The 22833-nt window shown below is 46.1% G+C and overlaps 8 protein-coding genes across 8 annotated transcripts; 3 read left to right on the top strand and 5 right to left on the bottom strand.

Annotated features, from left to right (window-relative positions):
* Positions 1-1034: 1034 nt before the first annotated feature.
* Positions 1035-2713, bottom strand: PAAG_06628 (pseudouridine synthase; the record flags this gene model as incomplete). Its single annotated transcript, XM_002791412.1, has 2 exons — positions 1035-2372; positions 2474-2713. The coding sequence occupies 2 exons, from the start codon at positions 2711-2713 to the stop codon at positions 1035-1037; spliced, it is 1578 nt and encodes a 525-aa protein (XP_002791458.1).
* A 440-nt stretch (positions 2714-3153) lies between these two features.
* PAAG_06629 (thioesterase family protein) lies at positions 3154-3907 on the top strand (the record flags this gene model as incomplete). Its single annotated transcript, XM_002791413.1, has 2 exons — positions 3154-3233; positions 3403-3907. 2 exons carry the CDS (start codon positions 3154-3156, stop codon positions 3905-3907), a joined length of 585 nt encoding a protein of 194 aa, XP_002791459.1.
* Positions 3908-4705: 798 nt separating this feature from the next.
* PAAG_06630 (chaperone protein dnaJ 3) lies at positions 4706-6240 on the bottom strand (the record flags this gene model as incomplete). Its single annotated transcript, XM_015845947.1, has 5 exons — positions 4706-5264; positions 5322-5502; positions 5566-6010; positions 6090-6148; positions 6216-6240. The coding sequence occupies 5 exons, from the start codon at positions 6238-6240 to the stop codon at positions 4706-4708; spliced, it is 1269 nt and encodes a 422-aa protein (XP_015700174.1).
* Positions 6241-6794: 554 nt separating this feature from the next.
* Positions 6795-8998, top strand: PAAG_06631 (glutamyl-tRNA synthetase, mitochondrial; the record flags this gene model as incomplete). Its single annotated transcript, XM_015845948.1, has 6 exons — positions 6795-7037; positions 7099-7171; positions 7237-7274; positions 7349-7768; positions 7827-8084; positions 8156-8998. The coding sequence occupies 6 exons, from the start codon at positions 6795-6797 to the stop codon at positions 8996-8998; spliced, it is 1875 nt and encodes a 624-aa protein (XP_015700173.1).
* Positions 8999-10327: 1329 nt separating this feature from the next.
* On the bottom strand, positions 10328-12874 carry PAAG_06632 (hypothetical protein; the record flags this gene model as incomplete). The annotated part of the gene is made up of 4 exons (XM_015845949.1): positions 10328-12309; positions 12382-12593; positions 12652-12704; positions 12764-12874. The coding sequence occupies 4 exons, from the start codon at positions 12872-12874 to the stop codon at positions 10328-10330; spliced, it is 2358 nt and encodes a 785-aa protein (XP_015700175.1).
* Positions 12875-13580: 706 nt separating this feature from the next.
* On the top strand, positions 13581-14709 carry PAAG_06633 (COP9 signalosome complex subunit 5; the record flags this gene model as incomplete). Its single annotated transcript, XM_002791417.2, has 2 exons — positions 13581-13605; positions 13706-14709. The coding sequence occupies 2 exons, from the start codon at positions 13581-13583 to the stop codon at positions 14707-14709; spliced, it is 1029 nt and encodes a 342-aa protein (XP_002791463.1).
* A 1147-nt stretch (positions 14710-15856) lies between these two features.
* PAAG_06634 (hypothetical protein) lies at positions 15857-17434 on the bottom strand (the record flags this gene model as incomplete). Its single annotated transcript, XM_002791418.1, has 5 exons — positions 15857-16421; positions 16519-16892; positions 16962-17029; positions 17088-17124; positions 17243-17434. 5 exons carry the CDS (start codon positions 17432-17434, stop codon positions 15857-15859), a joined length of 1236 nt encoding a protein of 411 aa, XP_002791464.1.
* Positions 17435-20248: 2814 nt separating this feature from the next.
* Positions 20249-21985, bottom strand: PAAG_06636 (FAD binding domain-containing protein; the record flags this gene model as incomplete). The annotated part of the gene is made up of 1 exon (XM_002791420.2): positions 20249-21985. The coding sequence occupies one exon, from the start codon at positions 21983-21985 to the stop codon at positions 20249-20251; it is 1737 nt and encodes a 578-aa protein (XP_002791466.2).
* Positions 21986-22833: the final 848 nt, after the last annotated feature.

Consider the following 22833-nt stretch of genomic DNA (forward strand, 5'->3'; position numbering starts at 1 on the left):
GGCTTCACTTAACGTAGATTAATTTCTGTGGGAAATCATCTCCTGTTATGAGGGAGAGACTATCACAAGGAATGTCATATAGGAATCGGGGATTTGTGATGAGATTGAACCAAATCTGGTCAAAAGCCATCAAACCTTCTTTTCCGTAGGTGATTATCTTGTACATCAGAAAAACATCTCATGTAGAAGAATGTAGTCGTAAGACTGAAAATTGTCTGTCTACATCCTCTTCATTATTGACTACATCTTCTTCGCCAACTGACTATAACCACTTCGTTATTGGAACAGCCTCACACTTCTTATGAGCGCAACACGTAGTTATCTGAATCAAACAAATTGCTTGAGCTTTCTGATGTCTCCCTGCGTTCATAAGCCCTAGTGAGAAGATTGCTCATTTGAAACTATCTGAATCAAACAGAATAATGCAAAACAGATGAAAAGACGCGATGCATCTCTGAGAAGTTATCATTCTACATTATTGTGAGGCGAGGGAGTTTTTTAGGAGGTTAATTAGCTGTTGTCAGCAAAGCAAACTAGAGATTAAGGTAGCATCGAAATTTCATCTGCGTTTTCTCAGGGTGCCTTTAACCACAAAAGCAGGTCTCTGCCCGACACGGAGCTCCATAAAAGGGCGACTGGTTCGGGGACGGAAGAGAAGAAGGATTGTTAAAGCGAACCCGTGCAGCTGCAGTCTTCCAGGGCGGGCGCCTATTAGTTAGTTAGTTATGCCCAGGTGGTCATTGCTAAGGTAGTCGCCTGTTCTTACCAGCTTCGACAACTCGGCACTTTCTACAGGGGAATTCGAGGATAGAAATATATATATATATATATATATATATATATATATTTTGATGGTTAAACCAAAGCCTCCAAATAGGCGTAGCTTTATCTAGTTGGTATGTTATATGAAATAATTGAAGCCAACAATGCACCAACTCATCAATCCATTCTGACAACAGCCCCTCTTTATTGAGACGGCAGCAGACTTCTCAAGCAACCCCTATGCCATCACCATAGTTCCTCTTTTCCTTCGCCTAAACCTCTTTCTTATTCTTATCAACCAATTCCTGCAAGTTCACCGCACCTAGCCCCTCCACCAATGCTGCGTCCCCATGCTGTCCTTCTCCTATAACTTCCTCGTTTCCATCATCTACCCAATCCGGGGGACTAGTGGGACCCTCCATGCCCTCAGGAGGTAATGCCCATCCAGGCATTTTACTCTTGTACTTCCATGCCCCAGTGACATCTGCATACGCCACGGCATGCAGGAAAATTCCCAACTCATGCACGCCTGGATCAGTGTACAGCTCCGTTCCGCACGTCTCGCATTGTTTTCCGTTCATCTTCTCCCCTTTGCGTTTCAGATAGTCGTTAACCATCACTTCGTGTTCTTTGGCCAGCAGGTCATCCACAACGGCAGGGTCATTTTTGGTAACCGATTCGGGCGGAGGTGCTTGGAAAGTTTGGTAACTGAGGGAGTCGGCGGGCTCGGTTTTGCCCATTTTAGACAGCCGGTATATTATCTGCTCGTCGTTTTCTCCAGTTGCATCTGCTTTGCCAAGACTGTGGCCAAAAACTCGACGGTTGGAGTAGATCGGGTCGTTGGTTATTGGATATCCTAAATATTGAAGGTGGACACGGATTTGGTGGGTACGTCCGGTTAACGGGAGGCAATGGACGATGCTGTAGCCTTCCTCATCTGAGCTCTTGGGAACAGGAGTAGCCACTCCCGTCGGCGTAGCGGTCGATGAGTTGCTGATATTCATTTCATTTGGCAGAGTGGCAGGTGGGGTGGCCGGTTCAGCTGACGAAACTGAACTTTTCTCCGCCGGTTCATACGGTGGATAATATGCGATTCTACGGAATTTAGTTCTAGCCTCCTTTCCTGAAGCTCTCGCTCGGTTGAGGCCGAGAATTGGGCTGATTTTCAACATAGGTTGGTCACACAATACCACGCCATCTGGGAATTTCCCTTTCACCCGTGCAACATATTCCTTCCGCACAGTGCGTGAACGGAGCTTTTCTCCGATTTGTTCGGCACCCCTGGGGTGCTTACCGATGAACATGACACCCGACGTTAACCTATCGAGGCGATTACATGGATAAGGAACCCATCCGTGTCCCCGCTCTGCTTTCATTATCTCAAGAACTGAATTGTAATTATATCTTCCGGCAGGGTGGACAGGCACCCCTGCAGGCTTATCAATTACGATCATGTCATTGTCCTCGTGGATTAGACCTATCGGTTGACTGGTGACCGGCGGTTCGTGTCTGTGGAGGGTATGCGAAATCACGTCGCCGTTTTGAATTTTCGTATCTATTGTAACTGCCTTTCCGTTTATGCATACGGCGCCGTCTTCAATAGCTTTTTTCTACAGTCCAAACTGTTAGTAACTTTACATTGGAATGATTCGCCTCTCAGGAAAGCTCAGCAAGGCTGAACAGCAATAACGGCAGAAAATTATCGACATACATAATACTCGCGAGGCCTATCTCTAAATTCTGTTCCAAAAACATCCAACAACCCTCTTCCCCGCCACCGTTCTTTACAATAAGTATTATAAGTGAAGTGATATGGTGCGACTCTGCGCAAGCCACCCTCAATATAATATGGTCTAGGCAAAGGGTCACAAGGTGTCACCACGACATCCGGCGGAGGTTTAAAAGAGTCGTCTCCTAAAGGAAACGAGTGATCGACGGTGGTGAGACTCATGCTGGGAGTCGGATATCGACCCCGCTGTGCCAGGTAGGCGAGAACGCGGGGAGAGGGAGCCACGGGCGTTGGAGATTTGAATAACACAGAGAATAGATATAATCGAAGGGAAAGGAAAGGAAGGGATGAGATGAGAAATGAAAGTGTGAATAAAGTTAGCAAGAATATATTATCTTAACAAACATTGCTCCTCTTAGTGACCCGTCAAAAAAATGCCAAAAAAAAAATGTTAATGGATAAACATGGTTTTTGAGGCTAAAATAAGGTTATCATGTGACTATCCTTATTAATTAGTTAAGCTTATCTTATCGATCTCTCAAATCAACCGAGGTTCCTGCTCCCGCGTTCAAAGTAGAATTTCTTCCCACTGATCGGTCAACAGGAGCGCTTTTGCCAGTTTACTCTCCGTAAAACATACTTTTGCATGAGGAAGCCATGCAATGGCGCCGACAGAACTTGAACTCAAGAAGCGGAAGACGAGAAAAGATTATGTGTTCCACTTAGAATATCGGACAAGATGGTGAGTGAAACTGGTCTATAGATTATCGAACCTTGAATGTTAGCGTATTACGTATCTGATAGACATGATCCATGGATATCTGCCTCTGTTTTGGAATGTAGAAATGTCATTGGTGCGAAAATTAAATGCCCATATGAAGCAAAGCTAATTTTGATATCCTCTCCAACAGGTCCGACAACGACATGTACGCACATCTAAACAACAGCATCTACGCCTTTCTCATTGACTCCATTGTAAACACCTACTTAATAAACCACTGCGGTCTGGATCCTTTCTCTGCACGGTCTTCCTCTTCATCTCCCTCGCCATCAGCTATCCCGGTCACTCCCAATTCTACATCCTCAACCCCATCTCCACCAACCCAAATCGGCCTCGTTGTCTCTTCATACTGCGATTATTTCTCCTCTGTCTCTTTTCCAGATGTTCTAGATCTAGGCCTGCGCGTCATCAAACTCGGCAGCTCAAGCGTGAAGTACGAAGTTGGCATTTTCCGCCGTGGAGATGATGCGGTTAAAGCCGTCGGAGGATTTACACATGTGTTTGTGGAGAAGGGAGGGATAAGATCAGTGGGCGGAGACGCAGGTGGGAAGAAGGGGATGGATGTGAGAATTCGAAAGGGGTTGGAGAGGCTGGTGGTGAAAGGGGTAGAGAATGAAGGGATACCGAAGTTGTAGTGAGTTTCGTTGGTTTGATGGCGCAGGATCCTTTGCGTGCTCCTTTTGAAAAAGAGATGCACTCGCATGTATTTTCGGTTATTGTGTAAGTTATGGCTCTGAGAGTGTCTGGGCCTACGTCAAGCAGAAGTTTTGGCACATCTCAATAGAGAAAAATGTATCACACAGATTCCAAAGACCAAGCTTTCCGAACCAGAGATGAGTGAACTCTAGTTACTGTCATATTTCCAAGGTTGATAGTCTCTAGCACTGGGCTAAACCCTTCGTAATGTACATGACATGTACATTCAGAAATTTTTTCATCGAGTTCTGATCCCTAACATTAACCCTTCTGTTTTATAGACCCCAGGTCAATAATCCTTCCGACCGATCTAATCCTGATGCCCAACGATAACAATGGAAACTTTAATAAAATAAAATAAAAATAAAAAAAGGAGGTGGGGGGGAAGAACAAGGATGATACATATTCATGTGATGGCAGTAAACCCAACCGCATTCATCATCATAACAAAGAATCGTTAGAATATCATGCTCCACCTTGGGAGACGTTTAAAGACAGTATTCTTCGTTTCCGGGGAAAAACCTTCGACCCGACGCTGATTTGCGGCGAAGAAGATATTACAGAGAAACGGGACAGAAGAACAGAATGAACAGGAAAGTAACAGGGCAATTAGGCTCTCAGACTTCCAACACAATCATGCACGCTCTATCCTAGCCATGGCAAGGCAATACGGGGAAGTACGAGGCATAACATACGGCCCCGGGGCTAGTCAGACAGCGTGAAAGGTAGAAAATCCTTCACTGTGTCGTACACTGTGCCTGCCCGCCCTCTTCCTCTTCCTCGTCTTCCCAACCTGAGTCTCCCCGGCTGTTGTTGGATCCGAAGTCCTCGATATTTGCATTCGGGTCATACTCGACATCATCCACCGTCTCAGCTTCGATGGCTGTGCTGGGCTCAGGGAAAACCTCCCGGAGCTTTGCGAGGACAGTCGGGTCCGAGGCCCAACCATCCTCAGGGAACGTTATTTTGACTTTCAGATAAAGATCACCTCTTGCATCACTCTTTTTAAACGGCATGCCTTCGCCCGCGACTTTGAGAACTTGATTCGGTCTTAGAATGGCGCCGTTTGACTTAGGATGAGATATCTCGATTCCTCTTCCGTCGAGGTGTTTCAGCACCACACGAGAGAATCCGCAGATTGCCTCCGCCAGCGTGATTTCAATCTCGGCCATCAGGTCGGCACCGGCTCTTCGGAACGTGCTGTGTTCGATTTCTTCCAAGACAAACACGATATCTCCCGGCTCTATATCTGGGAACTGGTCTCCTTCGCCCTCTAGTGTAATTTTGTCACCTTGTCTATGAAACGGTTAGCGGCGGGACTGGTTTCTGTCAGGAAGGGCAATCCAAACATACTTCGCGCCTCGAGGGATGTAGATTTCAAGTAGCTTTCTCTCTTCCGTAACCTTTTTCCCTTTGCATTTCTTGCACTTATCTTTTGGCTGGAAAAAGCTCCCTGAACCTTCACACACCTTACATTCTGCCATGGTTTGGGTAACCATGCCCGGGCCGACTTGCACCAGGGTTTCCTTGTAACCTATCGTTAAAATTCATTATTAGTCACTGAACTACTCTGTTCAAGCATATCAGGGTCCCTTACCTGTACCTCCACAGGGAGAGCACTGTTTTGGTTTTGCCCTCTCCTTCCCGCCCTTCCCCTTGCAAAGAGTGCAAATGACATTTTTCGTACTTGAAAACTTGACGGTCCGGCCCCTGTATAAATCCTCCAAGCTCACCGCATATTTTTGAACCTCGTTTTGGCCCTTCCTAGTTCTGCTCGACCGTTGTCCGCCAAACTCTGGCATGCCGCCTCCCATGTTCAAACCACCACCAAACATCGACGCAAGGAGGTCATCAAGATCAGAACCACCTTGCATTCCCGGTCGCCCCGACCCATCAAACGCCGATATTCCATGGGTATCATAAATGTGTCTCTTCTGATCATCAAAAAGGATATCGTAAGCTTGGCTAACAGCTTTGAATCGTACTTCAGCCTGTTCTCTTTCTTCTGGCGAGACCTTATCGGGATGGTGTGCAAGAGCTGCCTATAGAAAGAAACAGTAATGCTCATTAGTTCGTGGTCCCTAAAGAACTTCTAGATGGAGGGTTTAGGGATTTCGTTACCTTGCGATACGCCTTTCGAATTTCCTCCTTGGTCGCGGATCTCTCAATGTTCAATACAGCTGGTACTGGTTAGTTGCATGGACCACTCATGAATGTATACATATAAGATATAGAGAAAGAGGGGACTAACTGTATAAATCAGTTTCACCATTGGTGAAGTCCACTGTTGTTGTGAATTAGTGAGACTGGCCACGACAGACAAAGGGCTTTCTCGTCAGCAGGGAGTTAACTCGGGCGCAATGCAGAAACTCACTTTTTGGAAAGAACTTGATAAATTTGATAAATTTACACTCTCTAGGGCTCTGATTTGAAGAAGGATTGACAGTTAAATGAACGACTTGAAGAAAACCAGGAGAGGAGCAGAAGATATTTTGTGCATGAGGGGTTGTTGTGTTGTTTGGTGGAGGTTGTTAGTATTAATTATCCTCGAGGAGTAAAAAAGAAAAACTAAAGTGCAATAAAAACACTGGTTGGCAGCGGGCGGCGAGTTTTCTCGTTGCGACACTCCTCAATCAGCCATGCAACATGCCGCTAAGTAAACGTCGCTAACAGGAACTGGACTTTCGCCCCGACACAGGTCTTCACGGGAGATTTCTTTTTCTTTTTCTTTCTTTTCCCCCGTTTCTTTTTACTACAGATGAATCGACATTGCGAGTATTCAGCGCTCTGTTTTGCGTTTTTCCTTTGAATGTGGAACGCCGGACAATGAGGCCGCCGTTTCGTCCTATACTCACCAAGGCTCCCTGTAGGTTTTGCGGCGCAAGTTTCTTCTCCAGTCATGGGCGCAAACAGAGCAGGCTGCTCCCAGATTTCCCGGCGCGCACTCGTTTCGCCCCATCTCCTACGGGCTACCTGCACCTTGGCTCCCTGCGGACAGCCTTGTTTAACTACCTCCTTGCGAAAAGAACCGGCGGACAGTTTCTTTTGCGCATAGAGGATACGGATCAGGTTGGTTTTCCCATTAACACCTACAGCGTCTTTTTGAATCCTTCCGTGCTGATTGTCGAAGAAAAGGACAATTGCTGGGGCCGAGCAGCGGCTGTGTGAGGATTTACAGTGGGCTGGACTTCAGTGGGATGAGGGTATTTGTTGATTGATATTGCTAGTAGGGGAGAAGATCATCTGGAATTCTGACGACGGCATATAGGCCCTATTGTGGGTGGCCCTTATGGTCCTTATAGACAGGTACGCTACTTTTGTGTAGTCAATTGTGGTAGATGGAATGGCGAAGGTGGATTTTAACTGGTCGCTGATTTTAGTCCGAACGAACGTCCATGGGTATATACAAGGAGGAGATCCGAAAACTTATTTTTACGGGACATGCATATAGATGCTTTTGCTCACCGGAACGGCTCGATACTCTTGCCAGACACCGCAATGAGCTGGGATTGCCACCTGGCTATGACGGAACCTGCAGAGGGATATCACCAGAGGAGGCTGAAGATCGTTCTAGGAATGGAGAATCAAACGTAGTCCGCTTGCGTATGGCTGGGCCATTTCCTATGTTCACAGATCTCGTTTTCGGGAAAACTGGCCAGAATATAACTGCGAGTGCTGGCCGGCTCAGTAGCCAGCAGAGCGATCCGATCTTGATCAAATCGGATGGCTATCCAACTTACCATCTTGCTAATGTGGTTGATGACCATCATATGAAGATATCCCATGTCATTCGGGGCACGGTACGATGAGAAATATCCCCTGCCATTCGGTGTATTTTCTAACGTATCGACTGTATAGGAATGGATGTCCTCAACACCGTTGCATGTTGCATTGTATAATGCCTTTGGATGGGAACCACCAGCATTCGGCCATGTCCCTCTCCTGACCGAGAAAAGCGGACAGAAACTCAGCAAGCGAAACGTGGATATCGATATCTCGCTCTTCAGAGATAGGCAGGAAGTTTTCCCCGAAGCTTTGGACAATTTCGCCGCACTGCTGGGCTGGTCCCATTCCCGCAAAACCGACATTTTTAGCCTGAAGGAGCTGGAACAAACGGTATGGAAATTCGAATGCCCCATCCGTTGCAAAAGGCCTTTTCTTGTAAATGCTAATAGATTATGCAATAGTTTGACCTAAAACTCACGAAAGGAAATACCATCGTTTCTTTCGAGAAACTCTGGTTCTTACAGAGCGCACACGCACAGCGATATGCAACCAAAGGAGGCCCCGAAATCAAGTTCATGATCGATCGAATAGAAAAGGCCTTGAAAAATCGATACACCAGTGAACAGCTCCTAGGTCAACGAAATCTGCGCGAACGCATCGCCTCCATAATCCGCGAAGGCGGGGCGCGCACCTACATCAACGCGTCAAAATTCATCGATGACAACAAGTCATTCTTCACCAACACCCTCGACCGACCAGCCTACGATCCAGTTACCCCATCTCCATCCAAGAAGAGAAGTCAACTCGAACCCGAAATTGAAACACCCAGTACAGTCCCTCTTACCAATGCTTCGACCGCTACCCCGGTCACAGTCCTCCACGCCGCCGCTGCAGCCCTCTGCCTAGTGCCAGACGAACACTGGACCACAGAAACCCATAAGCAAAACATATCTAACCTCCTTACCGATAACCTATCCCCATCCGCATCTCCATGCGCTACAAGTTCTGCAGTATCAACATCGCCACACTCCACCTCTGCCTCCGAAAAACAATTGCGCAAAGACCTCTACCACTATCTCCGCTGGGCCTTATTAGGTGGAGCACCAGGGATAAACATCCCGGCAACGATGGCCATTCTAGGCCGTGAAGAATGTGTGCGGAGATTGCAGGAGGCGCGGCAGCTGACGATGCCAATGCAGCAGGAAGGTTTGAGTTTGAAGGGTGGAATTGATGGAGCGGGGTTGAAGGGCGGGGGCAGGAGTTGGGATGCATTGAAGAAACAGGCTGCTAATAGTGATGCTTGATGATGGCTAACTATAACGTATTAGCCATTTATCATGTCGCTATTGCTTTTAGTATAGAGGATATAGATTCGTATATTAATTACTTTTATTATGACTTTTGGAATTCTTTTTTAAAAATCATATCTTGCGTACCAACCCTTGCAATGTATTCTCCCACCAGACGAGAATATAAAGTATTCTTCTTGCGGAAATCGGTTGGCGAGTTGTTAAAAGAAGGATTCAATAGTAAATAGAGATACTAGACAGTAATTAATGAGGCAATGAACAGCCGAACACATTTGATTTTTTGTTTTTGAATCAATAGCCGTAGCTGCTTCTCGAAGCCGGCACAGACACACAACCCAACAGTAACAAAAACAGATATTAAAACAACAGATAATCGAACAAAAGTACCAATATCAACAGCAAAATTATAAGAGGAAAATAAGAGATGATGCCCATAAACAACAGAGAAAGATGTTCTTTAACAAAAACAAATGTGGGCAGGCAATTAAAAGCAATGGCAAACCAAGAAAGCAAAGGGCAGAACCGAAACCGATTAAAGAATACGTCAAGGAGAAAGAGAAACAGAAAACCACAATAACTAAACCAAGCCAGACAAGAAAAAGCATCCCGAAGCAAAACTGCCAAAAATATGTCAAACACGCGAAACTTTGTTCATAAACCAAACGCCAAAACATTGCAATTGAAAAACACAAGAAGGGGAAATAAAAGACAAGCAAGAAAAAGGACAATAACGAAATAGAGCGTCAAGCTTAGGTGAAGCGAGCTCAAGGGTCTGTCATCAAAGAAACATGCAAAAGAGCTAATAGGCCAGTCATAAGGTCGAAAAACGCAAATGGGGATAAAAGCAAAAGAACAACTGCCGTAAACTGCCAGCTTTTTCGCCCTTGGATGGAGACATGCCGTTTGCGAATAGGGGAAGAGATGGCTAGATTTCCTGGCAGATCAGGAATCGGAAAGAAGGTTAGAAAGTGTGCTAATGGGAAAAAGACGTGATATGGGAGAACCCCTGTATCAAACGTTCATCCGATGGGACGAAAGAAAGAAAAGGAAAGGGAATCCGTTGGTAAGGTAGGGCGGGGAGGGCACATTATACAAGATGATGACGGCGAAGGAGGAAAGCCAGGGCAAAAATGGAAATGGCAAGGCAGGGAAAACAACTCATTTCATCGTGTTCATAAAACCGTCCCTGTAGAGTCGTATATTTTAAAAGAAGAACTGGGAGCCTTCACCACGACGTTTCACGCGTGATCAAACACACCAGGGAACTTGTTTCAGCGTCAAGGCTCCTTTTTGGTATTAAAACAAAGTGAAGTGACTTCTGCGTCAATAGGTTTCCATATCATCAGTCCATCCAGCATCGCTACCCACAATTCTCGTAATCTGTCCATTTTCCTCGACAAAATTCTCTTCCATGCCAACACCACGGATCCCCTTGAACTTTTTACCGTTCATAGTGCCTGAATCCGCATTGTGCAACTTGCCCTGTGCGGCTCTCATCTTTGCGTAATAAACATCTGTTGCGTCAATTTCGGGCTCAGATGCGTCGTCATATGTTTCCCAGTTCTCGGATCTAGATGTGCTAGTAGTAACGGTAGAGGTATTTGAAATTTGGCGACTGGATGGCCGGGGAGGAGGGCCCATTGGCTCCGGGTGATGTGATTGTTGCATGTAACATGTTGGCTGAGGTTGTGATTGATGTCTCTGATGGTTATAGTAGTTCGAATCTTGTAGACTGGCAGCTGGGTTGAACGGTTTGAAAGTGGAATGGGGTGATTCCGGTCTATAGTGGGACGTGGAAGAACCCATGTAGCTGTGCTGGTTTCTATCATCATAAACATCCTCCTGGCTGATTTGCCTAACATAAGAGGTAGATAACGACATCACACTGTTGCAGCGCTCCGTATCCGCATAAAATGAGTTCTGGGGAGTTTCCTGGCGCGCAACTGAAGTGAGATCACGCATCTTAGGAGGAGGAGCCCGGGGTGGTGGCATTTTGCTCCGGAAATCTGAAGAATGTGATTGAGGAGGACGGCGATCCGGTGAGTTGTTCCCAAAAGGCATGTTGCTAAGAGGAACGCGGCTTGGGATTTTAGTAGGCGATTTGATGACATTTTCAATAGTTGGATTCCCAGCATTGCGCCTAAGGGTGCCATTTCCGGTAGGCGTTTTTGAATGGAAAGGAGGCTGTAAACCCCTAATTGATCCTCCGCCACGCATCGATGATGGAGTTCTAACAGAATTTGCCCGGCTGTTCTGAGTGGGCACACATGGCGTTTTTGATCTTGGGGGGATTTTTGCTGGGGCAGGAGGTTGGATTTCATCCAGATATCGCTCACCGTGAACTAGGAATGGTCTTCCGTATTCATTTTCCCATTGCTCAAGTATTCTACGCAGTTCAGCTTCAACTTTTGGTAGCTCCTTCGCTATTCTCTTCCTCATCTTCTCTTCCCTTAGAAGTCTGGTAGGGTCACGACGTTCCCCCTTGTTACCACGAGCCATCAGACGAGACGCGTCCTGGCTAGAGGCAGCCAGGGTATTGCGGTCATTCACAAGGGTGCGATGTTTCTCAATGAGTTCAAGTGTCGGCGCCCGTTGTTCTCGGAGTGTCTCTAAACGTTCGATTTCTGCCTCGTGTGCTAAAAGTAGAGCGTCGCTGTAGACGTCTGAAAACGCAGGAGTAAAATCAAGCATCTCTTCCTCGGAATAATATAAGCTATCCCAAAGTTCCTGGAGCCGACAGCGAGCATCCTCAATAAACAGGTGAAGGTTCTGCCTCTTCAACTCATTCAGTCGATTCAGCTCATCCTGGAATTCATTTATCGCCCTGAGACTACATCCGCGATTTGCAGCAAGGAAACTCTTCCTATCGGATTCTTCGATGCCCAGGCGTTCCCACAGTGATTCGACCGCAGTTCGTAGTTCTTTCTGTTTCCGTTCCCGTCCACGTTTTTCTTCTATTAATTTATCTCGTATTTCTCTGAGAGAAGCGAGGTCTGAATCGTGCAATCCCAACTGCTCTGGGGACTCGCGGTGATGCTTAACGATTGACGCATCGGTCTGTGCTTGCGGGGTACCTAGTTCCACCCAAAGCTTGACTATTTCCTCTGAAATGCTTTGAACTACCTGCACGCGACGTGTATATTCTTCATAAACTCTGGTAAACTCCTTATCGAGTTCGGCCGCATAGGATGGCGAGAGATCAAATGAAGTTGGGATGGAAGCACCATCAGTGGTTGGGGGAAGTGGAATCATCACAAATGAGGGTTCAAGATGGGAGGAATAGGATTCAAGTGCTCGGGCTAGCTCTACACACAAAAAAAAAAAAAAAAAAAACATCAGCTGCTGCGCAATCATTTCGAGAACAGAACACAACTTACTCTTTATTTGCTCAAATCTTTCACGGTGGATTTTACTGATGGTAGCGTATTTCTCCTTCAACACTTTGAGACAAAGATTTAGAGGGAAAGTAACGCGGAGCTCTGGATCCTCAACCATGCGGTCGTGTTTGGCGACGTCATCAAGAGATGCTTCCATCTGTTTAATCAGTTCGATGATTTGTTGCGCTTCGCTGATCATGTCATTTTTTTCACTGTTTGTTACCAATTAGCAACGTAGACAAAGAGAAAATGCCCGTTGGTTTCTCATACCAATCAGCGCGGCGTAAGTGGCTTTGGAGTGTGTCTGATAGCGATGCAAAGAGCTATACAAAGGTATATTAGTATCGATTTTCACCCAATGTGTTTAAAATATCTTGCTTACCTCTTGCTCTCTCGACTTACGATCATGGTTACAAACGCCTATCTCATCAAACAGTCCATGCAATTGACCGACGATGGAGTTGACCTGAGAGGTCAGGTAGCTGGTATCCATTGTCATCCCTAACAAATCAGGCTTGTGGCGAACGCGCGTAAGCCAGATACCAGTCGCAATAAAGAAGCTATAGCTAGATATAGTTTGAAAGGGTCAAGAGCAGCACCGCAAATGCTCTTGTTGCTATTGTTGGGGTTTCAGAAATAATAACGATGGCGCGCAGGAAGCAACTGAAAGAAAGACTTGAATGGCCCCGCGATGAAGACTGTACTCATGATTAGCTTGAAAGCAACAGGACGGCAGGGAGAAAGAAAGAGAGCATGAGGAAGGAAAGTAAGGAGTATGGAACCGAGGGGATCGCCAATTGCTGCGGGTGGTGGGGACGGATGTGGATTGTTGACTTTGGGCTTCGTCTTTATTTGTTCCATAAGAGTTGGATGCGGTCCATTTGTTGACGTCGGTGAAGTTGCCCCGACAACCGCTGACTAAGACTGCTCACCGTCCTGGTTCCGTCCAACTACCCCACATCACGTGAAAATGATGCCCCCCATCTTGGAAGCTCCAAAAGCTGTTTGACCTACATCATCAACCGAACCGGTAACTATACCAACTTAACAACGAGCGATTTATCCATCATTGCCTCATCAAATTGCTTCCATTTTACCCATACTTTTCAGCTCGATTATCTGCATTCACCGATGACATATCCTACATAAGAGTCCGACTAGAGCCTCAATCCTGAGCTCCTAGTGAGCCTCGACCGACCATGGAGGCAGGCATGAAATCTTGGGGTATATTCCGCTCTGCTTTGTATATAATTTAATTTAAGCAAGGTGGAGAAGTAAGAAAAAGTATCAAAAATCATTATTAACTAAAAATAAACCATCACAGAGTTTGAAAATTCCCTTCAACTCATCGATCCGCAGCGTGATGCCCTCTACAACTACAACCCCTCTGCCCACGCCGCCCTCACAGCCGCAAAACCCTGGTCTAAAGACCCACATTACTTCAAACACATACGCATTTCGGCCGTCGCTCTGTTAAAAATGGTAATGCATGCGCGCTCCGGAGGAAACCTAGAAGTCATGGGACTCATGCAGGGATACGTCGCCGCCAACACATTCATTGTCACGGACGCCTTCCGCTTACCAGTAGAGGGCACAGAGACCCGTGTAAATGCCCAGGATGAGGCAAATGAGTATATGGTCACGTATCTACAAGCATGCAGAGACTCGGGACGGCTTGAGAATGCCATTGGGTGGTATCACAGTCATCCTGGATATGGATGTTGGTTATCAGGCATCGATGTTTCCACGCAAGATACGCAGCAGACATATTCCGACCCCTTCGTGGCTGTCGTGATTGATCCCGATCGCACAATATCCGCTGGTAAAGTCGAAATTGGCGCTTTCAGGACATTCCCAAAGGACTACACGCCGCCCAAAAGCGAGCATGACGATGACGATGGATACCAAAGCATTCCGTTGCATAAGGTAGAGGATTTTGGCGCGCATGCGGCCCAGTACTATGCGCTCGAGGTCTCGCATTTCAAGAGCACGCTCGATACTAATATATTATCGCTGCTATGGAATAAGTACTGGGTCGCAACGATCAGTCAGAACCCCCTGTTTACGAATCGTGAATATGAGAGCAAGCAGATCCTGGACCTGGGGCAAAAGATGAAAAAGGTTACTTGGCAGATTGACCATAGTTCATCACGGGTGGCTGGGGGTGGTCTCGGTGGAGGAATTGCTACGTTGCTGATGAAGAAGGATCAGCAGCTGGAGAAAGTGGTTAAGGAGGGGCAGAGGATTGTGGGTGATGAGGTGAATGGACTTATGGCTGCAGAGATTAAGAAGGCACTATTCCATGGTGTCGGGCAGAGTGATAGGTAAGGAGGCATGGGAAATGGGTTGTGGAGTCCTTCCTGTTGCTAGAGTTTCTATGCTGTCATTTTTAGCAAATCTCTCTGGTGGTCATCTTGGTTGAACTTTCCATCCTGCCGCATGGAACGCCAGTGAAATAGAATAATGGCTCTCTTTCGATTCCGAAATCTCTTCACGTTATTTATGTCCTTCCGACTCACGTTTGCGCCTATTGGAGATGAGATGTTCATCCGTCGACCGGTTACAACCAAAAATATGTATTAATTGCTCATAGACGAAAACCAACACCAGATACCCCCTTTCCTATCCAACTCAATCCATTTTAAATGACTTCATTCCCTTACAGTCGCGACTAACAGCCCTACTAGATCCTATCTCTGATAGATAATATTGAACAGATTGCCTCGGACTTAATCCCTGCAGGCCTGCTACTGTGGCATAGAGCAATAAACTTGGTAGAATTCCACCTTTCCCCACGTCCTTTTTCAGTCCACCTTTACCATAGCTTCAAACGGAAAATAAAGAGAAATGCGGCATAAAAAAAACGAAGCTAGTGACAGAAATGAGGCGCGGAAACGCCCATAGAAAATGGTGCAAATATATATTCATTTATTCATATATTCATCCATTTGAACTATTTCAGCCAGTGCTTGAATGCAATTGCCAGCACGTAGCTAGCTTTCTTCCTCAGCAACACGAGGTAATAAATAAATAGCACAGATATGAAAACAAAAAGGAAAACAGCAAGGAATCATTATAAAATTGAATACATACATAAAATGTCTTCCCAGTTATTGAAACGGGTCGAAAAGCGGTGCAATATTGAGAATTGAATGGCGTAAAGGGGAAAATATACGCAAACATCTAACATAAACAGAAATACGCTAGGCAGTATGGACGAAAACATAAGATATCAGCAAAAGCATATCTCATCGTATAGCATCGTATCATCCAGTAGACAGACAGCTGAAACAAGTAATATAGCATCCGTTGCAGAGGTATATAGGTAGTTTGAAAAGCGAAAAAGCGCTGATGGAAATCCAAGGGGTCATGACTGTGCATATCCACGTTAGCCTCGTGTGTTCGTATGGTTTCTTGAAATCACTTTGCGCGACATATGATCCGATTTAAACAATCTTTGTGGCAGGTTATAAGGTTATACCCGTCGCGGTGGCGGAGTTGCCGGCGGAGAGGAAAGGGGTACAGCAACCGTGGGATTTTTGGGACAACTGATGGTACTAATTGTAGTATATTGTATACCACCACCTTTCTGGGTATGATTATGGTTTTGATTTGATGACACTGACACCCGCATACCACCTTTTTCGCTATCCATTTCCCCTTCCCGAGGTGCACACAGATCCTCCTCATCCTTCGGAGAAATGGACACCTGTACTGTGGTGGTTTTCGTGCCACCTAGAGAATTCAACAACTCATCTTCGTGTATACGTTGGTTGTTCTGAGATATTTCAGCTGTATCAGCGGCCGTTAAGGAACTTTGGTGCGAGAATGATCCACCGCCACCGTAGTTGAATGACGGGAAGAGATTGGGGAATAGCATGGAGAGTGGTGTGCGGAGCATGGGCAGGCATGCGCATATTATCGAGGTATTGCATTCGACCATGGCCCACTTCAAGGTGACTCTTGTTCCGGAGCTTTTGTCGCTGGCCTTCCCGCCACCAGGGATAGTTGTCATGCGTATTATGGAGAGTGTGCAAGCGCTGTTTGTGAGAGTATGGTTAGAATCTTCAATTGTTACATATATACTTTACATATGCCTCGCTAGGGAGAAAGAAAGGAGAAATGGGTTGCACTCACAATATTCCCAGGGCAAAAATACCTATCAAGCCGAGTTTCTGTCTGGTAGGAAGTCGTAGCCTATGAATCACAGGCATGGGGAGAATAAGAGTCACAATATCTGTGAGTGACGTTGCAATAGCATTTGCAAGCCAATGGGCTGTCAGGCTCAGGCACTTTCCAGGGACTGAATGATCAAAATTTTTTGCAATAGGTCTGCATTCGGCAATGTTGGTTAGGAGGGTGATAATGAAATAGACGGTTACAACCGTTAAGGAGATGTCAACGGCAATCCGAAACTTGCGGGTGACGAAGATGCGGCGGTAGAGCAGAAGGATAGATATTTTGCAAAGGTTCAAGGAACACTTGTAGGCGATCTGAACAGCCCAGAACATCTAGAAAACGCATAGATGTTAATTTGGGTGATGGCAATTTTACTTCAGATAGAGTCGTTTAAAGTGCACCTTCATAACCATGATCCCGTCGGCTTTGGAGAGCTCAGCAAGGGGTTTCCCGTAGCCATGATGAACGCCTAGAATTAAATCAGCATGCACCAGCTGTAAATAAAATCGAGCATGATTGATGCATACCAATGAGAGGGAAACAATTCATCGCAATGCCAGCAATCTAACCAATATATTCGATTCAAAATTAGTGTCTGAATATACGAAGACTTACCCAGCACCAAGCAGGAATAGGGGAAAAAGGCATCTATCTAACGTAGGAAAATAGGCAGAACACTCACCATAGACGCTACAATAGTATAGTCATCCCAGCCCAGATATTTAGCGAGCCACAAGCGAAAGGAAACGCGATTTATGACCAAGAGCAGGGCGACACTGGGCATTAAAAGCTCTACAATGACTATGTCACGGGCTGCTGGGTTGAAAACTTCGACCCGCGTTGCAAGCGCTTGAAGTGCACTTGAGGGAGCCATTGAAGTGTAATTCGAATATGAGCATGTATGCAATTGTGGATAGATATATCAAGAGTGAGGGCAAGGAGGATATTAGCGGCAGTTGATTCAGTGCTGGCGAGGTGGATACACAACGGGGACGGAAGGGGAAGCGGAGGGCCACGTCTAGCGGTTGTATTGGAAAATTTTGTAGTTCCTCTCGAGCTTGCACGCAGTTGTTATGCCAATGCGAAAAGGATATATTAACGGCAAATGGAGCAGGCTTTTGAAAGGCGGTAGACAGGCAAAGAAAGATGAGACGAGAAAGTATCCCCAACGATCTGGAAGACGCTGGAGGGGCAGCGAACACAGCAAGCAACAGTAAATACTATCGCACATGAGAAGTCATGGTGGCAGAAATAGAAGGCCGGTTGAAAATGACAGAATTATAAGCCGATTGTAAGGGAGATGTTGATAATACCAACCTTGAAGAGATAATATGAAACAGAATCAGACGGCACACTTATATACATCCCAATCGAGGTATACTACAGGAAATATGTTTCGGTAACTCCAAGAACAGCCGCAGCTAATCTCAAGGTGTCAAATGCACAGACAGACTCCCGACCATGGCGCTCTGTATGTATGTACGAGTACATGACCCAGATATGTATGGACGGAGCACGCTGAGTCAGTCTGTAATGCAAAGCTGACACCTGGACCCGTTCTGGCGACTTCTTTGAAGGAGACCCCTCGTACAAACACCTTAGAACCGCCGGAAGGGCACTGGTACTCATAACAACCATTCTCTTTGAATAAATGAGAAATCTAGAACTACCAGTCATTATATCCATCGCATTAAAGGGGTGTGGCTAATTACTTGCAGATATCAGCATGCCCTCTGCCTGGATAGGCTTGTAGATCACCCGCCTGTCAACATCGAACTTTGATATTGAACAACAATATCTATACAGCCCGATCCCCGAGAAAGGCGGGAGGCGCATGGTGCGCCAACGTGTCAAACACACAAAGACTAGCTTCAACTCAAGCTACGGAACTGAAAGACAGGTTGCAGAATAGGCTAGCCTTCAGTTAAGAAGGAATTCGTGTTTATCTGCACTTCTGTGAAATCGAAATGAAAAGAACGACTCCATACGAGGACGGATTGTGTGATCCCGTTCTAGTTTCATATGAGTGCTGCCGAGGCAAGGTCCTCCCCAAAAAATTCATCCAGAAAGTTAACAAAGTTAACTCTTTTTTTTTTAGCCACCTATTAGCGGCGACAAAGGGGTTCTCGTGTTGCCTTTTCATTTTCTTTTCGTGCGTTTAAAATAAACGAGAGGGAGGAAAAGGCAAGGTACATGAACTGTACATTATGTAAGGGATGAAATATTCAAACGTGGGTTAAGAACATTTCAAGTAGCTCAGAAGCAGTTTTTGGTTCCACTATTAGTTCCGTACAGATTACGGTGTAACAAATTAATTCTAGCAAATAGATGCCGTCCGCAACCGCGGCACGGAAACAATATAACCCCAAATTATGTTAGGATTTCAAAGAAGAATGCTCAGATGGAGAATGATGCAGAAAAATAAGACAATGCTCATGTTGCAGAGACACAAAACGTTCGTTAAACATTCGGGACATGGACGATTGCCTCCAACGGCTGTTTTACCTCTTCAAGACCCTGAATGCATGGGCAGTGAATATGAAGGATGACGGTGCATAGAAAAACAGCTGTAGACGAAAAGTTGGGTGTGGTGGGAACCTTTCGTTTAATTAAGGTTAACCATCGAAAACAAGCTTAATTTTAGCGTACTTTCCGAGTCAATCATCTGATGCCAATGCCTACGATGATCGAATTTACAGTAACTACCCGTTCTTGGTCCGCTTTGAGATCAAAAATCTTTCTGATTCTTTTTTCCCTTCATTGAGTTAGGCTCGGTTTGCACCAAAAGCTATTCCCTCCGCAATTCCTCAAGATATCTTTGAAGTTAATTTTACGGAATGGTCCGTGCCCTGCATTCTTTTGGGGTAACTAACTATTCTATAATTAAATTTTCAATATTCTCATTTGTTAAGGCATTGGCTTTACAAAGTAGGATCTGTCATTAATTCATTGGCAGCAGACGAAGTTAGCCTCTGCAGGATGGCATAGATATGTCAGGGTAGATCTCCCAGTCTATTTATGAAATGTTGTTTAGCTAGCTTAGTATAGTAAACCATAAGAGGCTAGTAACCCTCACATCTCCGACGAGAGAAAATATTTAATTATTCATAAAAAAATCCTATATTCAAATCCAATCCCTACACAATGCCCATGGTCATAGTTCAATGTATCCTCATTGGGAAAGTCAACTCTTCTTCTCAGTGGAGATCTGATTGACAACAATACTACTCATCAGTTAGTTGTTCACATTATTCAACAACTCATGAATAGATGTATCTCTACGTCTGCAACATAGCTACATATATTATCTATGCCTGATGTACTGTACATGCATAACTGCTGCAGCAACTCCACATAAAACCACCAAAGTGTGGAACTTAGGAAATTCACACTCATAGACAGAGCTCCTGTGCAACCTTTATACCTGACCGACCGGTGTGGGGTCATAGACTTCGACGCATTCACCCCTTTATGTTCTTCCAATCTAGAACGCCGCTAGAAAGATATCCAGCCTCCAGAATACCCCCAGACCCAAGAGAGTCTAACACGGATGCCCAGTTGTAATCGAAAACAGTAGGCGCCCATCTGATGAGCCAAATTTTGACAGCGTAAGCAGCTTGAAAAACATATTACTTGACTTCGATGCCGTGAAGACTTTGAAACCAGAGTTTCTCAAAGCCCGATACCCCTAGTCAACCGCAACTAAGACCCACAACCGCCACAGAAAGAATATCCCCAAAATCCCCATCCCCACTGCAACTTTCCTTCCCCTCCGTTCCGCCTCGACCAAATATCCCCTCCCTCCAACCAAAGCACTCATCACCCCATAAACCCCAGCCAGAGGCCAAATCTCCCACATCCAAACTCCTATTTTGCCCAGCACACTTTTCCCCTGCCCCTGCCCCCGTTCAACATCAACCCGAACCTTCTCGTATACATCCGGCAAATACCCAGCCCCATACTTTTCGCGCAGCGCCACATACCACTCTCGATCATAGATTTCCCAAAATTCATCTTCCGTATAATAAGTATGAGCATAAAGCCATTTGGTTCCGCGCAGCGCCCGAACTTTATGTTCTATCGCACGGTTGACCTTGACAAATGCTTCGTGTGCAGTCGGACCGGGACACCAGACGCCGATATTGAGTAGCATTTTTTCACCTAACGGGGAGTTCCCAGCCCCTGCCCCAGATGATGGTGATGTAGCCAACTTCGGATGGATTAAGCCATATGCATCCCCGCCCCTCCGTTTCCGCTGTCGTAGCGGACACAGCCACAGAGGGAAACAGTCACCCAGCTCCTCCTGGACAAATTCCACAAACTCTTCCGCCTCCTGGCCCTGTGGCAACGCCAGATCCTGAATGATGTACTTCTGAGCAAATCCGCTGCGGTGAAGGGCGTGGTACATGACTCTGGTATGCATGAAGTGGTCTCCCAGCCAGCGCATGAAGGAATTGAAGGGCACGCGGAAGTATTCGAAGGCATAGTAGGCTGTCCAGAAGGCGCCGCGGTCGTAGCGAAAGAGGTAATCCGTGAGAGGGATGGTTTCGATCGTAGGAGACTTTCCATCGGCCTCTGCGTCTCCCACTGGCATTGTGCCTCGTGGTGAAGAGGGTTGGGTCCCTGGCATTGATTTAGATAGTATTTCCTCCGCATGCAGGTAAAACCACGGGTCACGGGCGCGTGTGAAGCGCTGAATCCGACCGCCCGGAGAGGTAATGGAATCCGTCAGACGGCCAGAGATTACCACACCCCTGTCAGCAGCGAAGAGGATGCCATCCACATAATCAACCTGGCCAGCTGGCCGGGTGGATTCGATCTGGACTTTCTCTACAGCCTCATGCACGGTGGATACAGGCCAATATGTAACTTCGACGAACGCCCTGGCTTCAATGAGTCGCAGTTCAAGTAATGTGGTGATCCCCAATGTCCCCATTGTGCCAACGACACCATGAAATAGATCCGTTCTCCTATCCGCACTTCCCTTCCCATTGCCATCAGCACCACCATCAGCAGAATAGGCAATAACAACCTCTCCATCCCCCTTCACAACCTCAATCCAATTCACCCCTTCATCAAACATCCCATGGCGAAACGAGCTACTTTCCCCAGCCAACCCCGCAAATCCACCCCCAACCGTAATCCCCGGAAATTCCATGACAACCGGTGGCACCAGACCATAATCCAGCGTTGCTGCTACGAGCTGATCCATTGGGACGTTGGGCTCCACCAGCGCCGTCCGCGCCTGCTTGTCTACTCGCAGCACCCTGTTGAGAGAGCTAGTGTCAACGAGCTTGTCGCGCTGGAAGCTGAGGGGTCGTGTGCTGTTTGTGGAGCCATGGTAGATGCGAAAAGGGGTGCGGTTGGCATGGAACCGACGGACTTGCTCAGCTATCGCCGCAACAGCTTCATTATGTGCATCCATAAGAAAGGGGAATGGGGGCAAACAATGCCTTAATTTCGGGTTATCTTTTCGGCTATTCTCGTTTTTCTTTTCTGTCCCTCTTGTATTTTCTGATTCCCTTTTGTGAACTTCACATATGTCACTTACGAGAACGTAAGAGTTTCGCGGGGAAACGGATATGACGAACTGACCGCTTCCCCTGGAAATGGGGCGTTCCGACTTCGCCGGACGGAGCTATGTTGATCCAGGGCATCTATCTATCCGCTGCAGTAATTAACTACCGGCAGTTCACCTCACTCCGTGTCCCGCAAGAACAACTTCAATTCCCCGCGCATGAAAATAAATGTAAACCATACGTTCATCGACATGGATGCAGCACCTCGCGACTGTCTGTCGTTCTACGTGATGTTTAAGTTAACTGGTGTAATAGAAGTCATGATCCTGGCTATATATAACAGGGCCTTTTACTTGAGGAACTTGGAGAACGGGGTGAATCGACCTTTCAAAATTGCTTGCATGCCAACTAACTTTAATCACCCTCGTGGGAGTTAAGCGGTAATTATCCTGTTTTCATATCAACCTTCAGCATCAACAATTACTCGTGGTTCACTGTCAAATCTTCAGACTACGCAGGTATGATATGCAAAAATCATAATGAACTACAAAAGCCATGAATCCGATATAAAATAAATGTATTACTCAAGTGACTATATAGTACATGGGATGGCATCTTATTTGAATAGGAAGAGAGAGAAAAACAGATCAACAGACGAGAACAAGGGGAAAATAGGAAAATACCTTCTGTGTGAAATATTATATAAACCCGTATTGCAGGTTAAAACAAAATCGCTGGAAAGAGACGTACGCAG

This window comes from Paracoccidioides lutzii, assembly GCF_000150705.2.
Source record: "Paracoccidioides lutzii Pb01 unplaced genomic scaffold supercont2.19, whole genome shotgun sequence".
Lineage (NCBI taxonomy): Eukaryota > Fungi > Ascomycota > Eurotiomycetes > Onygenales > Ajellomycetaceae > Paracoccidioides > Paracoccidioides lutzii.